Below are 17,202 nucleotides of genomic sequence, written 5' to 3'. Positions count from 1 at the left end.
CCCCCACTAAGGTCCCATGTATTTCTATGCTTTTCCTGCTTCTTGCTAACTGAATATTTTATAATGGGTGTAGATATCTCCAAGTGGCGATATACCAACAATAGTGTAATAGTGTCTTAATAAGGAATACTCCATCTTTGCAACACCTGGTTTGTTTCTTTCTTGTGTGATAAACTGGCTGACCACTGTGGTACTGTAAGTGCTTTACACTTCTCCCTGATAAGCCTGAGGTGCTCTCCACAGCTATCCCTAGAGAGCTTTGGTTATCTAGGCACTAAAACACTGTCACTAAGTGTTGGCCGGAGTCAGTATAGGGTGCCACACCATAGGTGTACACCATAAACTGAGCCAGCCTCCTACACCGTGTATCACCAAATAGGTCTGTGTAAAAACAAAAGCGCAAAGCAAGGCTGAAGGTGAAAAAGTAGATTTGACATCTGGAGTAATGGCCCAACCTAGTAAGAGGAAATGGAAAAAGGCTGTGAAGGCAGCTTCCAATCACACACCACATCAGGACCCCTCTCCTCAGGGAGAAGACCTGTCGGCCCCAGAAGGAACTGAGCCTCAGGAGATTGGGCTTTACATGGCAGAGTTTTTAGGACCAGGGGATCGCTCTAGGGAGGATCTGTGCCAGGGAAAGAGGACCTGTCTCACTCTTGAAGGCCCAAGACACCAAGCTACTGATCAAGAAAAGGGAGATAGTGGCTCCCACAGGACCTATGGGGAGGAGGGACTCCTAGCCACTGAGGCCGGAGACGGCAAACATTCTGCCACTAGGACAGGGGGGTAGTGCCTCAGCAGTTTAGGGAATTTCTCCTCACTTCAGCCCATGATATTCCCCTAGCTGGGCATCTTGGTCAGGTAAAAACACTTCTACTGGCCAGGTATCTCCCAGAAGGTGAAGGAGTTTTGTAGCTCCTGTGCTACCAGTCAAGCCAGTGGCAAGACAGGTGGCCACCAAACGGCCCCCTTAATTCCACTACCAGGGGTTGAGGTTCCCTTTAAAACATTAGGGACTGACATGGTCGGACCCCTCAGCCCTCCACCAGCATCAGGTAACAGATTTATACTGGTTGTAGTGGATCACGCAAGCAGGTATCCAGAAGCAATTCCCCTGAGGACGACTACTGCCACTGCAGTAGCCAGGGACCTCATTAGTGTGTTCAACAGAGTGGGCTCTCAAAAGGAGGTGGTGTCAGACAGAGGTACCAACTTCATGTCTGGCTACCTCAAACAAATGTGGGCTAAGTTCAACACCCCCTATCACCCACAAACCGATGGCCTTGTTTAGAGATTCAACAAGACACTGAAAGTCATGATTGGTGGACACCCTGAAAAACTCAGGAGTTACTTCCATGCCAGCTTTTTGATGACAGATAAGTGCCACAGAAGGGAGTAGGATTTTTCCCCTTTGTGCTTCTGTTTAGGTATCTTGTAAGGGCACTTTGTCTTGTGAAGGAGGGACAGGAGAGGCCTCTCAGAGAGCCTAAGCAGGATATTGTGGGCTATGTGCTTAGCCTTCGTTCTAGGATGGCTGAGTACATTGAAAAAGCTTCCAGAAATCTTGAGGTGAGCCAAGAGCTCCAGAAGCTCTGGTAGGACCAGAAGGAAGCACTGGTCGAGTTCCAACCAGGTCAGAAGGTGTAGGTGTTGGAGCCTGTGGCTCCTATCTTCCTTCAGGATACATTGATTGGACCCTACCCCCATCCTAGAAAGAAAAGGGAAAGTCACCTTTCTGGTGGACTTTGGATGAGCAGGAGCTCCAAAAGGGTTATCCATGTAAACCGCTCTTAAATCTTATCGCGACAGAGCTGAGATGGCCATGTGCATGGTCACTGACAAGGGACAAGAAGCAGAGAGTGAACCTCTTCCTGATCTCCTCTTCAGTAACGCACAAGAGGGCTCAGTTGAAGGAGTGGTCTTTTCAGACACACTCACCTAACCAACAGCAAGCTGACTGTAAGCAAGTTTTGCAGCAGTATGCTGAGCTCTTCTACTTAACCTCTGGTCAGACGATCTGGTGCACACACGACATGGACACTGGGGACAACTTACCTGTCAAAAATAAGATTTACAAACTGTCTGACCATGTCAAAGAGAACATCAAAGTTGAGGTCAGCAAAATGTTGGAATTGGAATTATTGAGCAGTCTGAAACTCCCTGGGCCAGCCCAATGGTTTCAACCCCCAAGCCTCAGTCCCAGGGTGGAAAGAGTGAAATTAGGTTTTGTGTAGACTATAGGGGCCTCAGTAGGTGTGACAAAAAACGATTCTCACCCCATCTCTAAGGCTGATGAGCTAACTGACAGGCTAGGAGCAGCCAAATTGTATTTTTAATCTCACATCAGGGTACTGGCAGATAGGTCTGACCCCTGGAGCAAAACAAAAATCTGAATTCTCTTAACCTGATGGGCATTACCAGTTCACTGTTATGCCCTTTGGACTAAAGAATATCCCACCACCTTCCAGAGGTTGGTGAACAAAGTACTGGCTGAGTTAACAGACTTTAGTACAGCATTTTTTAGATTATACTGCTGTCTATATTTCTACTTGGCAGGATCACCTGATCCATGTGGGGAAGGTCACTGAGGTTCTGAAAAAGGTAGGCCTCACTATTCAAGCAAGTGCAAGATAGGGCAGGGCCAGGTTGTATACTTGGGTCACCTGGTAGGTGGAGGCCAAGTTCAACCACTACTAGCCAATTTCCAGACACTTCTGGACAGGGTAGCTTCAACAACCCCAACTCAAGTTGGGGCATTCCTTGGGTTCACTGGATAATGCAGGAGGTTGGGGAAAGGATATGGCATCATTGTTGCCCCTCTCACAGAACTGACCTCAAAGAAAATGCCTGTGGAAATAAACTGGACAATGAGTTATCAAAAGGCCTTTGACACCCTGTATGAGCAATGTGCTCAGCAGCTGTTCTCAAAGATCCAGATTACACCAAGGAGTTCATAGTGCAGACAGATGCTTCTGAATATGGGATAGGTGCAGTCCTGTCCCACATCAATAATGATGGCCATGACTAACCTGTTGCTTTCATTAGCAGGAGGTTACTCTACAGAAAACAGTGTTGGAGTGACACTGAGAGGGAAGCCTTCACTATGGTTTGGGCCCTGAAAAAGACTTGTTTGGCTCTCACTTCCTTGTTCAAACTGACCACAGGCGTCTCAGATGGCAGATGCAGTTGAAAGGTGAAAATTCCAAACTGTTAAGGTGGTCCATCTCCCTACCGGGAGCGGACTTCACAGTGGAATAAAAAACTGGGACTGACCATGCCAACGCAGATGACCTTTCCATGTACTTCCACTTAAAAGATGAAGACTTTCTAGGGAAGGTTAGTTTCATCCTTTTGTTAGGTGGGGGGTCATGTAGGAACGCACCCTTTTTGGCATGGTAAAGCATCCACTTTTTGGTTCCTGAGGTGGCTTCAACTGTTAGTGCACTGGGTTCCTGCTAACCAAGTCCCTAGTGGCAGATTTCGTTCCCCAAAACTCCACAGTTGTTTTGCACAATCGGTACACACTTTAGCACACACTAAGTCCCTAGTAAATAGTACCCCTGGAAACTAGGGCCTGGGACTCTAAGGAAGGTCCCTGAGGGCTGCAGCGCCTGTTGTGCCACCCCAGGGACCCCTCACCAAACCCAGACAGTGCTGTCATGCGTTCAGGGGTGCCACCTAAATACTCAAATTAGAGGCATTAAGGGGAGTGACAAGTAGCAGCCAATGGGTTGCCTACCTTTAGGATGTTTACACCCTCTATATTACCACTTCCGGTGTGACGTAGGCATAACCCTGACCCTAGAATGCTAATTTCATCCACAACAAGGTGGAGGAATTTGATAAGTGGTGTCTGCATCAGCTAGTCCAATTTAGGGGTGGGACTGGCATGATGTGGGTATACCTCCTAATCTTGCTGCCTAGAAGTGGGGTCAGGACTGGGGGAGGTGGTCAGCTCCGCCATCTGGAGAGATTAGGGTTGCATAAACAAAGGCGGCTTGGGCTTTGAAGCTTCCTGCCCTGGAAGGCACATCCTGCATGGAGGTAGTGTCTGGAGCATGAGGTAATTCTTGCACTGTATGTTTTGTTTGGCTCCAAGCGACTTTGGGAACAGGGAGGCACAGACGGACAAACCGTCAAGGCATGGTGCTCCCAGGCTGTTCCTTGTCTTGGGGTCAAGATGAGGTTGAATCCCAGAAGGGAGATCCTCAGAATATGGTTAGTAAAATCACAGACATGGTCTTTGTCCAGGGTGTGGTTTTATTGAGAGTCGTGAAGAAAAGTATTTCTTCAGACGGAGTCTTTGGAGGACATTTATTTGTGACGATATCCCCAGGGGTCTCCACACTACCAGAGTTCAGACCTCTTTGCCAGAGTAACAGAGTAAGCCCCCTTATCACCTTCAGTGTCCTGTCCAGATGATGGCTCTAAAGTGCCCTGCCTTTGCATCGTGTATTGTGCTATCTCATCTGTGCCAAACAGTATGTTTTCCCTGTTTACACACTGAAGAAGCAACCACATCTTGGGCCCTTTGGAGCCATGGATTGAAAAACTGATGCTGGTCTGGTTACAGGAACTTATTACTACAGTCAGGGCAGAATATGAGAATATGAAAGTAAAGTGCTTCATACACTTACACCCTCCGGCCCCCCAAACAAATCATTCTCATACAATCTGTGCTCTTTATTTATTGGTGTAAATCTACTCTGAAGCTTTCAGCGGCTGCACAAGCTCCTCGCTTATTGAAAATCTGAGTTACGTTGTCTCAGTCTGAGGTTTTGTTTTCTGTAGTGCGACAGCTCCATGGCACTTGAAGAAATGTTCGAACCAGATGGTAGGAAAAAGGTGAAATCAGTGTCCTAGTGCATAGAGGGTTTTGGGAGATGTGTCATTTGCCATCCTGAAACCTAGATCTCCTCTTTGAAGAAATTAAGTTCCAACACGAGAAGGCACAAGTGTGAAAAGAATATGATCTTCAGCAGCACTTTTGGCAAACATGTATATAAAGGCCACAAGCTGTAGAATAAAATTATTTGATTTCTTCCTATAACTTAAATGGGATAAAATGTACACCAGGAATCTTAATTTTCTTAACAGTGAAACCTTGATGCATTTTTTTTTCTTTTAAATTTCCAGTCACACATCTGGGGATATATCAAAAACTAAGAATTAGAAGTAATAAGAAAAAACGTACTTACCTTAAGAAACTAATTTTTTGATGGATAGTCTACCAGCAGATTCCATACCCAGTGAATAACCCTGGGCATTAGACTGAATCCCCAAAACGTCCAAGCTCTATGGCTACAGTAGGAGGTACCAGCTTTGTATTAATGCCTGGAGTGATGTCAAGAAGATGCCAGTGAAGTGATATACCACCCACCACGATGCAACAATGTGCGTTCCCTTCCATTTTTACCATGCCTTAGAAGAGAGTAGATGAAGACACTGATTTGATGAAGTGCAGCTGCAAACCTCAAATTGGAACCTTATTGTGCTATCCCTTTACAAATATCCATCACATGTGGAGGTAGGTGGGACCAGTGAGGAATCTGCAGGAAGAAAAGAGTATCCACCATAAAGATACTTACTGAAGGAAAGTAACCTTTCCTTCTGATGGATACTTATACCTGCAGATTTCTCAACTGTTGACTTAATTCCCAAGCAGTTCATACCTGCAGGGCTGATGGATAGTTAATTAAGGATATCTTGTAGTACAGACAAAGAAAAGCACCCGTCCGTATCAGAGTCTAAACAGAAATTCTTGGTGAAATTGTGTAGGGCCCCCACTTTGCTGCCTTACAGATGTCTGCTACAGGAACGCCACTTGCGAGTGCAGAAGATGAGGACTTGGCTCTGATGGATTGATCTCTGATTCCTTCAGATGGCTCCTCTTTAGCAAGTGCATAACACACTGTGATGCCGAGAATAATCCAGCATGGGAATGTCAGTTTCCGTATCTCCTTTCCTTCCAGTTCCCTACTGACACAGAAGCTGACAGTCTTCAGTGTGATCAAGATAAAAACTGACCGTCACCCTAGGACGATGCAGCCATTCCTCCTCCTTTGTGGGATGGGGTGGATGATGGAAGGATAATGGACTGAGCCAGCTAGAAGGGAGTAACCAATTTGGGGGAAGAAAGCAGTCCTGGTTCACACCATCAGCTTATCAGGGAAAAAGGTTATAAACTGAGGACATGCACTTAGGGCTTGTAACTCAATGATTCACCCTGCCAGACCATCTTAATGGTTAACAACCACAACTAATAACTATGAAGGGTTTCAAACGGAGATCCCATTAAAAATGTTAAAACAAGATTTAGATTCTACTGGGGCATAATAAAGGAAGTTAGAATATAGACTGTCCTCCCCTTTAAGGGACTTCATTTCGATAGGGAACCTGAACAGGGAAGGCTAGTCTGGGAGATAAAGGAACACCAACAATGCAACAAAATACCTTTGACAATGGCTAAAGCACACCCTCTCTGAACTAGAGACAGCAAACTGTGGGACCTTCAATACAAGGGCTCGTAAAATGTCTGCATTGGTGTCTGTACACCACAAAAAAAAAATGTTTTATTTCCCAGAGTAAACCAATTTTGTAAAAATGTAACAAGCTGAGAGGATGACATCCATCACCGCCGGTGACGGTTGAAAAGAGTTCAAATGTCACCACTTAATCTCAAGGCACAAACGTGGATGCCTTTGAGATTGGGGTGCAGCACTATAGCCTCTGACTGGGGGATGGCAACCAGAGTGGGGACAAATAGAGAAATGCAGGTCTGCATATCACAACCTTCTCAGTCAGTCGAGGCACTTACAATGAATTTGGCCCATTCTTAGCAAATGTAACTCAGAACTCTAGGGATCAAGGGTATAGGGGAAAATGCGTAATGCAGCTGAAAGTTCCACCTCAAGTGAAACATTTCCCCCAAGGTTTTACAAAATGAATAGTGGAGGGTGCAAAACTGCTGGCACTAAGAATTTTTGGAGGAGATTAAAAAGTCCACTAGACATGTTCGCCCCACTTGGCGAACATGTCTAGGACTACCATTGATAGAAGACGCCACACTTGCTCGTCAAGATAATGCTGGATCAAGCTGTCATCTCTGACATTGAGACCCCGACAGGTGATTATCTGTTTACAAAATTCTGTGATGGTGTGCCCAAAACCACAGCCTCAGCAACTTTAAACACTATACTTTCCCTTGTTTGTTTACATATTGCATCACAGTCATATTGTCCTCATGATCTGGCAAGATTAACTTTGAATGTATGGGAGGATGGCCTTCAGCACCAGCCAAAGTGAATGTAGCTCAAGCAGGATGGTAGTAAGCACCTGTCCCTCCAGAGGCCAGAGACCCTGACCCAATCCTCCAGATGAACCCCCACCCTAGAGTGGAGGCATCCACCACTATTGCACGTCCAAGGGCATCCTTCACTGAAGTTTTACCTCGTTCTCTGCCACACATCACCTGCAGAATCCCAGGAGACCACAATGGTGTCTGGCAGACTTTTCACTATTTTAGAATCAACTGCCTGCGGAAGCACACTGCAGAACTCACTTATGCCATTACACGTGTGACCAGAAGGATACAGAAATCCAGCAGACCTAGCAAGCACATGACCATCAGCACTGAAACTCTAATGCCTTTCACGTAGGATGGAACCATCTTCAGAATGCTGTGGATCCTCAGAGGAGGAGGAAACATATAAGAATGAGTAGTATCTAGAATCAACCGTATGAACAGGAGACACTGGGAGGGCTCCAGGAGAGATTCAGGTGTGTTTACTAAAAAAAAGGTAGGTCGAAAAACAGAGTTGTCGTTTACCTCAGATGGCGTGACTAATGACAGGAACTTGGCCTTGAGCAGACAGTCATCCAAATACAACAAATGTCTGAGATGGAATGCAACCACCGTGATCACCTTGGTGCAGACAGATGGTAATGTGTGGAAACCACTCCAAAAAAAGCAGAAACGACTTGTGCAAATGCAGGATCGGAATGTGGAAATACACATGCCTCAAGTAGAGTGACAACACGCAGTTACCAGCTTCCAGTGCCAACAGAACCCGTGTTAGGGTCAAAATCTTGAACCGGTCCTTCATGGGGTAGAGGTTGAGGACTCGGAGGTCTTCAATTGGACTCAGACGGTCACCCTTCTTGGGAGCAAGGAAATAGTGAATAGCAGCCTTGCTCAATCTTCTGCTCTGGCAATAACTCCAAAGCTCCGTTCAAAAGCTGGTAGAAAGGAGGCCACCCAGCATCCCACAGCCTCTTGGTGTACTTGAAGAAGCAACCAGGCCTGCTTTACTTGTGGTGCTAGGTAAGAAGAAGAAGAAGAGGAAAACGAGGATGGCTGGAGGGACACACCATTTTTACATTTGGCTCTGTCTAACCAGAGGGTTTTGGGGCTGATCTGCCTGCACCTGAGTGGACTGGTGTTGGTGTAAGCTGAACCTTCTGCAGAAGCCTTGAAAGCAATAAAATTGTCTGTAATCACACTGAGGTTGAGGGTGCTGGATGTCCAAGGATCTGTCTGTAGCCCTGTTAGCTTTAAATCGCACTAGACCCAAGTCTGCTTCATCACTAAATATGTTGGCGCCATCAAAAGGTAAGCCCACAACATTTGCACATTTGTGTAGAACCCCTAAGTGTGGGGTTAAGCATGACAGCAGACCCATATAGCAGGGCACTGAGTTTGCATCATCAAGGCCTGAAGTATTAAGTCACAAAGTATTATGGCCGTCTTTGTTGAAAGGTGCTGTGCTATAATTAGGAACAACAACAAGAGGGTGGATGGAATGCTTGAAATAATGTCAGCCACTGGCAATCACATGGGACCCCATCCAAGTCCATCATTTTTCACCCACCATGCCACCTCAGTTTGGATCCAGCCACATGCAAATCAATCTTGACCCTGCTTCAGTGGGAGTAGTCTAGTCCAAACTTCCAGCCCTTTCTGAACCAGAACACACGCACACAAGCAATCCAGGACCAGTTTTGCTCTGATGTACCTACGTCTGGGATTACCCATCCCACTTTGGTAACACACTAAAGTATACAAAAAAGTGATGGGTGAAACAGTTGAATTAATCTCAGCCATAGTATTTACTCTGCGTCGAAGGAGTGGAGATAAGAGAACTTATGTTGCTGCGCCGGGATAGGAGCTATATGGCTTCAGTGACATCTCCCAATGTCACTTCCTGTGTTTATACGAAGTCAATTCTCCCTACCAGTATCATAAAGCTTTAAAGTTTTCCGGGCAAAATCTGATGCTTGGGATTAGTCAACAGTTGAGGAATCGGAAGGTGGCAGTATCCATCCAAAATTATGTACTTAGGGATTTGTTGTTACTGCAGATATACAAGCTCATACTCAACATCTCAAAGATTCAGATAAAAGAATAAAGGTGGAGAGGTACCTACAGCGTAAGATCTTCAGCTTCTTGACGCACAACAGTGACTCTACTTTTCTTTGGCAGCACTGGAGAGTTCTGGTCGGAAATTCTCTGGTAGAAAAGCATATAGGCATTCCAGTATCGGCGACGTACATCTGGATATGGGTTAGCTTTTAAGTAAACATTCAAAACAATATGTTAATATAGGAGTTATTCGTGGGCCACTTTAAGTACTCCTCCAGTTTACAGTAATACAAATTAAGTACATGGTATTCTCGTTTTTTAAGGTATAAACATGATAAATACTGATGATTGTAGACCTGTCAGGGCTGCAGTTAAAAAAAAATAAAAAAATCCTGTCTTAGTTAAGTAGGACTGTGGAAAACTGATGCCACTAATGCACCAATGTTGTGACAAAACGACAGGAATACTGCCAGGAACAGAGCCAAATTCCCACTAGAAATTCCATGACTGCAAGCCATTCAATGGTTTTAGAAAGTACAGTGATGCACACAAATCTTCTCTGACAAAAATCACACAGACACATTTAACTATCATCATTTAACAAACCAAAACATCCAACCTTCAAAAGTCCTGAAGAAAACTGTAAATGCAGCCCATAATTCTGTAAAATGTGGAACCCCTTTAGTAGTAATAACCTGAAGTATCTGCTGTTAGGACTTGACAAATACTAGACTAAGATCAGAAGAAAATTACTTACTGGTGCAATGATCTTTCTGGTGGAAAATCTAGCTACCTAAAGATTCTTCACCTGTAGAACTACCCCAAGCATCTAACTGGATCCTGAAACGTCAAAGCTCTCAGGCTGCTGATGGGGGCGCTAGCTTCATACCGATACCAGACGTGGCATCTCTCAAGACACATAGCACCCACCTAGGAGCAACAACATCAGTTTCCATCCGTTTTTCCCAAACCTACGAGGCAAGTCAATAATCTGAAAGTAATAGAGCAGTGTTGTGCAAAACATATTCATATTTTGAGAACTTATTAACATTCCCTACAACAATCCATCAAACGGGGAGGTGTACAGGTCAGTGAGGAACCTACAGGCAGCTAAAGTATCCACCATAAAAATCTTTACTGCAGGTAAGTAACTTTTCCTTCTGATGGACACTGCTTCGTGCAGATTCCGCACCTGTAGAACAGATTACAGAGCTACATAGCAGGAGGGTTATTGTATGATTAAACTAGGAAATCAAGCAGGACAGATGAGGTGAAGTGTCCATTCCCGCACATTTCCAATTCCAGAAAGTAATGCTTGACAAAGGCAAGTAAGGAAGCCCACCATAGCCGCTTTTCAAATCTCTATCATGGGAACTCCTGCCCAAGCACAAGTGGTGGATTTAGTGCTAGTGGACTGGGGCTTGATCCCTTCCTAAGGATCTTTTTTGGCCAAAGTGTAGGAAGTTTTAATGCAGGGGATGAACTATCTACATAGGATCCTTTTCTCCACAGCTTTTCCTTTCTTGACACCAAAGAACATCACAAAGAGATCGTTATATAGTCATATGTACCTGGTAGTGGTTAACCACCTATCTCAGACGCAACCTGTGCAACCGCTCCTCTTTTGTGGGATGGGGCAGGGGGTACATGGTTAGAAGTGTGATGGACAGGCCCCAAAAAATGAGGTCATCACTCTATGTAGGGAAGAAGCCCTAGTTCGCAACACCAATGTGTCTGGTAGGAGGAGGTGAAAGGAGGAAGGGAACTAAGAGCTTGCAACTTGCTCACCCGTCTGGCCACTAGAAGAGAAATATTACTTACCATGTAAGCATTGATATTGAGTTATTTTGCAAAGCGTGCAAATGTCCAAGGCGTCTTGGTGCTAATATCTGCTACAATGAGTGATGAGAGACCAGAACCACCTGAAATTTTATACTGAAGAGGGCCTCTAGCCAATCAGCCAAATGAGACCAAACCAAATGAGAGAATCTGGGATGTTTCCTGAAGCAGGATAGGTTAGGCTGATCTCTAAGATGTTCAGGTAAGTTATTTCCCCATTTCTTTCTGATTTTGGAGACATTAACTGTTCTGGAGTTTGCTGAGCGCAAAGTTCTTCTGGCAATATACCAGGAGAGTTTTTTTTCCAAATATTCTGGGCCTTCGCCATACAGTTTTATGTGCCAGACCCACAGCCTTGAACATCACTCTTTTCTTTTCCTCATAGGAAGCCAAAGAAGCTCTAGGAGTGCCTCAGAAACTGGCTTGAACTTAGGAATTTTCTTTAAACGTCAAACCGCTACATTCTGTAGGCACTGGAGTTACTTAAGAGAACAATGGTGATTGCCGAACTGTCATTACAATAGTCCAGTCTAGACAGAACTAAGGCAGTGACCACTGATTTTTGAAGTTCATATGAGATTAAAAGGAAAACGTTCCATAAAGTGTGCAACAGGAAGAAGCAAGACAAGCTGAGTTTGTTGAGCTGTGCATTCAAAGACAAACTGGGTCAAAAACTGTCCCAAGCTTCCTGACTGAAGATACCAGAATAGAAAGAGAGCCAACGTCTGAGGACATCAAGAATAGTCCCAAAAGGTTGTTTCCTTTCCGAGAAGGGGAACATCGGTTTTATCGGAGTTCAACTTAAGGCTATTGTTGCTGATCCATTCTTCAACTGCAACCAAACCAAATGAGAGAATCTGGGATGTTTCCTGAAGCAGGATAGGTTAGGCTGATCTCTAAGATGTTCAGGTAAGTTATTTCCCCATTTCTTTCTGATTTTGGAGACATTAACTGTTCTGGAGTTTGCTGAGCGCAAAGTTCTTCTGGCAATATACCAGGAGAGTTTTTTTTCCAAATATTCTGGGCCTTCGCCATACAGTTTTATGTGCCAGACCCACAGCCTTGAACATCACTCTTTTCTTTTCCTCATAGGAAGCCAAAGAAGCTCTAGGAGTGCCTCAGAAACTGGCTTGAACTTAGGAATTTTCTTTAAACGTCAAACCGCTACATTCTGTAGGCACTGGAGTTACTTAAGAGAACAATGGTGATTGCCGAACTGTCATTACAATAGTCCAGTCTAGACAGAACTAAGGCAGTGACCACTGATTTTTGAAGTTCATATGAGATTAAAAGGAAAACGTTCCATAAAGTGTGCAACAGGAAGAAGCAAGACAAGCTGAGTTTGTTGAGCTGTGCATTCAAAGACAAACTGGGTCAAAAACTGTCCCAAGCTTCCTGACTGAAGATACCAGAATAGAAAGAGAGCCAACGTCTGAGGACATCAAGAATAGTCCCAAAAGGTTGTTTCCTTTCCGAGAAGGGGAACATCGGTTTTATCGGAGTTCAACTTAAGGCTATTGTTGCTGATCCATTCTTCAACTGCACCCATACAGCTGTTAAAGAGGTGCGCATCGGTTCACGGCATAAAGTGCTGTAGAATCAGATGCTCTACATACTCCAGTTATCTAGTGTTGGGCTCAGAAATGTACAACCTGTTTTTCTTTGAAGAAGTCTTCGGACTTGCAAGATACATTGGCTCCTCCTATGATTGGTAATATGCATGGACATCAACTCCATAGTTAGATTGCCTACTCGTACGGCGGGTGGGGATAAGCATGGAGCAAGAAACTGACCATGAAAGGAGACAAAAGTGTGAAAGAGGAGAAAGTAAAGAAAAAAATATCTGCAACATCCAAAGGCTTCCGGGGAAGAAGGTGGGCAAATGTGAATCTCCAGCACTACATGCAACAAACAGATGCTTACAGGGTAAGCAACATTTTCCATCTGTGGCATACGTAGTTGCAGATACACATCCTCGTCATAGAACTTAAAGCAGTTCCCTGCCAAAGTGGTGGCTAGTCAGAGGGTATTGCATAGGATTGAAAATGTGTCTGTAGTACAGCCTAGCCCACCTTATCCTGCTGTTGTGCTAGAACATTCACACAGTAGTGTTTGATGAACATGCGTGGTGTGGACCAGGTAGTTGTCTTACGTATATCAGCTATTGGGATGTTACCCAGAAACGTCATGGAGGCTCCTTTTTTCATATAGAATGCGGCCTTGGTGGAGTAGAGAGCTGCTGTTTGGATGCACTTCACTAGCCAGCGAGCTACTCTTGCTTTTGAAATGGTAAAGCTTTTGTGTGGTTTAGAATAAGCAACAAATAACTGTTACATAAGGGCCCTCTTTACATCTAGCCTTGTGAATTGTTCTTTCTGCTACTGAGTCTAGGTGCGGGAAGAACACTGGGAATTTAATTGCCTGGTTTAGGTGGAGAGGAGAGATCACTAAGTAAAAACTTTCAGTTAGTTCAGAGGACTAACTTAAAAAAATAAAATAAAAAAAAAGCCTCATGCAAACATGCCAGACTTTGCTGACATGCCAGACAAACTGACTGCGACCAGAAATGCCACTTTTCAAGACGAACACTGGAGAGAGCAAGCATAAAGAGGCTCAAAAGGGGGTCCCAGGATGGAACCGGGGGTATCCCAGGAGTGATAACCCTCCTAAGTCCTTCCAGGAATGCTTTAATGGCGGTGACTCTATTCCCTATTATATAAGCATGCTGCCACTGCAGTCAAATGTAACCAAATGGATGCGTATGCCACCAGGCACAATCACGGCAAGTGAAACAGATAACACAGTCCTGCACTTTTGGCTTTAGTGGATCAATGTGTTTGGGTAGGTAGTAGTGAACAAACCTCTTCCACTTTGCTGCATAACAGGCTCGAGTAGTGGGACGGCAAGTCTCTTTGAGAATGTACATGCATTCAGGGGACAAACTGAGGTAACCAAACTCTAGGATCTCGGGAGCCAAATCGCTATGTTGAGCTGCCTGGGGTTGGGATGCCCCAGTGTGCCCTGGTGTTGAGTGAGAAGGTCTGGCCTTATGAGAACTCAGAAGGGGTTACAAAAAACTTGATGAGGGTTGTGAACCATGGCTGCCCAGCTCATGAGCGCCACCAAGATGAGGGTGAAGGAGATCTGCTGAAGCTTCGGAATCAACTATGGAAGGAATGGGAGAGGTGGAAAAGCGTTGGGAAATATCCCAGACCAGCTCATCCACAGTGCATTGCCGCTTGGAGGTGAAGCCTGGACATTTCGCGTTTTCAGCAGTTGCAAACAAATTAATGTAGTGGAAACCCTCAACGTTGAAAATAGGGGAGCAGGACTTTGGGGTAGAGTTCCCACTCGTGTACTTGTTGTTGCATCCTGCTGAGCAGGTCTGCGAAGTTAGGGCCTGCTCCCAGAAAGTACTCCGAAGCAGATGTACATTAAGGGGGATTGCCAAACACCAAATGCCCTGCGCTAACGCTGAATGCTAGGAGGAATGCGTTCCCTCTGTTTTTCCAGGTAGTACATGGAAGTCATGTTGTCGGTTTTGATCAGGACTGTCTTGTGATGTACATGATAGAAGAAGGCCTTTCGGGCCAGCTGAGCTGCCAACAACTCCAAATAGTTTATGTACAACATCTATCGAAGGCATGTCCAGCTATGTCCTGTAGATGTGCCTCCCGACTTGAGTCATCTGTGGTGACGGCCAACTGGGGAACTGCCCGCAACAGATTTGTGATGTTCCATTACTGCAGAGCACGATGGGCACTGGCCCAAAGCAACAAGAGATCTTCCCATAGACCACCTTCTTGTGACCCCTGGGCTGATTGGCACTGCTGGAGCAGACGCGTGTGTGAGCAGGCATGGGGAACAATGGAGATGCAGGAGGCCATCATGCCGAGGATGAGTACCACAGCTCTCACGGTTAGGTGACGATTTGATTGAAAAAGAGGCAGCTTGAACATGTGCAGACTGGAAAAAGCTTTCCCAGTGATAGAGTTCAATATTGCTTCTAGAAGGGTATTTGTAAGGGTCGGATGTGGAAATTGCCCACCTTGAAACCCAGATTGTGGAGGAGATCTAAGGTGATCTGAATGTGGGCCAGACACTGCTGCTTGCTTGCACTCTTTCAACCAATCGTCAAAGTATGGGAAGAAGTGTTTGCCGCTCCTCTGGAGGTAAGCAGCTACCACTGTAAGGCATTTGGTAAAAACTCTTGGGGCGGTAGTTACTCTGAAGCGCAGAACGTTGAATTAAAAGTGCTGATATCACTCAGTATGCCAGAAACACGTGTCCAGATATACGGCATTCGCCGCACCAACCATATTTCTACAACGTTACAGCACTTGCTGCACCCATTTATGGTGAAAGACTTTTGGAAATATTATTCGAATTCATTCTAATGACTGAATTTATCATGATGCTTTGGGGCTATTCGAGCTGAAATATAAGACAGGGTGCTCCCTTTTTGCATAGGTCACTCAGTATGAATCTGAGGTAGTGATGATGTGCAGGGTTTACTGGGATGTGGAAACAGGTGTGTGTTAAGTCAAGGGTAGTCATGAAGTCGCCTTGCCACAATACTGGTATGACATCCTGGAGCATGGCCATGTGGAAATACTCTGAAAAGATGTACTTGTTGAGTGTTCAGAGGTCTAGTATGGGCCTAAAGGACCAGTCTTTTGGGGAGATTAGAAAGCAATCTACGGGATTAGAAGGTATAGGGAGTACACCCCTTTTCTACCTTGTTGGGGTGGCACTGGCTCCATGGTTGCTTTGAGCAAAAGTGCAACATCCCCCTCCTGGAGGAGCCTCTGGTTTTGTTATGAGAGGGAGTGAGTGAGAGGGGGGGGACATTGGTGGTGGAGCCCTGAGCTCTGGGCTGTATCCCTGCTCTACAACGGTGAGAACCCACTGATCTGAGGTGATGTTTCACCGTTGTGGAAGGAACCCCTAGAGATGTCCCCCGACACATGTTATGTGATTGAGGGGAAGAGAGAGAAAGTCACTGGTTGGAGGTATGGGAGTGTGTGGCTCTGTTAGCCTCTCAACTTCTACCTCAGCCTTTGGCATTTTTTACACCTATCATTACTCCTGGGAGGCTTGTGGTTGATGCTGCTGCCTCTAGTGTAAGGAGGTGGCCTCTGGGGGGTAGTCTTTGCGCCGCCACAGAATTGTGATTGTTGAAAAGTCTCATGCGGCGATGGAGACTGGAGAGCCCCCATTGCTTTGGCTGTATCTGTGTCTTTTTTGATTTTCTCCAGCACCTCTTCAACTTGAGGCCTGAGGAAGTGTCGCCCATCAAAGGGCATGTTGCTGAGATGCTGTTGGACTTCTGGCTTAGAGACAGATATGGAGCTAAGCATGCCTGTGGATTAGGATGCTGATATTTAGGCCTCTGGTGGTGGTGTCGGTCGCAATGAGAGCATACCTGTGGTGGTATTGGTGCTTGTTTGTCCTTCAGCAAAAATCTCCTGAGCTTGTGGCCTATATTCGACGGTGAGATGCTGGTTTAGGTCCCTTGTTTTGTGACAGTGGGAACTGGTCATATCTTGACAACAGCCCTACGGAGTTTGCAATACATCAAACAGTTGCAGGTTGTGAGGCAACCCTCTGTACCACTGCATGAATACTTTTATTCTCTTTTTCAAGCGGTGGGGCATCCCCAGTACCTTGAGCATTTGCCAGTTTACGGGTGGCATGCATCACCTGTGAGTCTGGCAGGAGCTGGACTCTAATGTAGAGTGGATCAGAGGATGAGGGCTTGTATTTTTTGTCAACCCTCGGGTGACAACTCTGGCCTTGACTGAATCTATGAAGACTTGTTGCGCAGGCTTAGGCACCTTAAGCATAGACAAAAACACTGGATGGCATGCTGCGTGTGGGAGAACTTTTCCACCAGAAGTCCTCCTCTTAGGAAATAGTGTGTAGGTCCACCCTGTGAAAGGGGGCCGCCCTGTAGCTTACCTAATGGTAAAAGGTGGTACTGTTGGGAGGGGAAGATTTGG

General features: G+C 45.5%; 1 protein-coding gene across 2 annotated transcripts in view; it reads right to left on the bottom strand.

Annotated features, from left to right (window-relative positions):
- USP24 (ubiquitin specific peptidase 24) overlaps positions 1 to 17,202 on the bottom strand; it is a 1,409,949-nt gene that overhangs the window by 423,201 nt on the left and 969,546 nt on the right. For both annotated transcript variants that reach the window (XM_069232604.1, XM_069232603.1), the window contains exon 50: positions 9,426 to 9,567. In XM_069232604.1, the coding sequence (XP_069088705.1) occupies positions 9,426 to 9,567 (142 nt within the window). The remainder of the gene's footprint in view (positions 1 to 9,425; positions 9,568 to 17,202) is intronic.

The sequence above is a fragment of the Pleurodeles waltl genome, chromosome 4_2 (genome assembly GCF_031143425.1).
Source record: "Pleurodeles waltl isolate 20211129_DDA chromosome 4_2, aPleWal1.hap1.20221129, whole genome shotgun sequence".
In the NCBI taxonomy this organism is placed as follows: domain Eukaryota; kingdom Metazoa; phylum Chordata; class Amphibia; order Caudata; family Salamandridae; genus Pleurodeles; species Pleurodeles waltl.
Note: the sequence above shows the minus strand (reverse complement) of the source record. Positions and strands in the feature narration are given on the sequence as shown.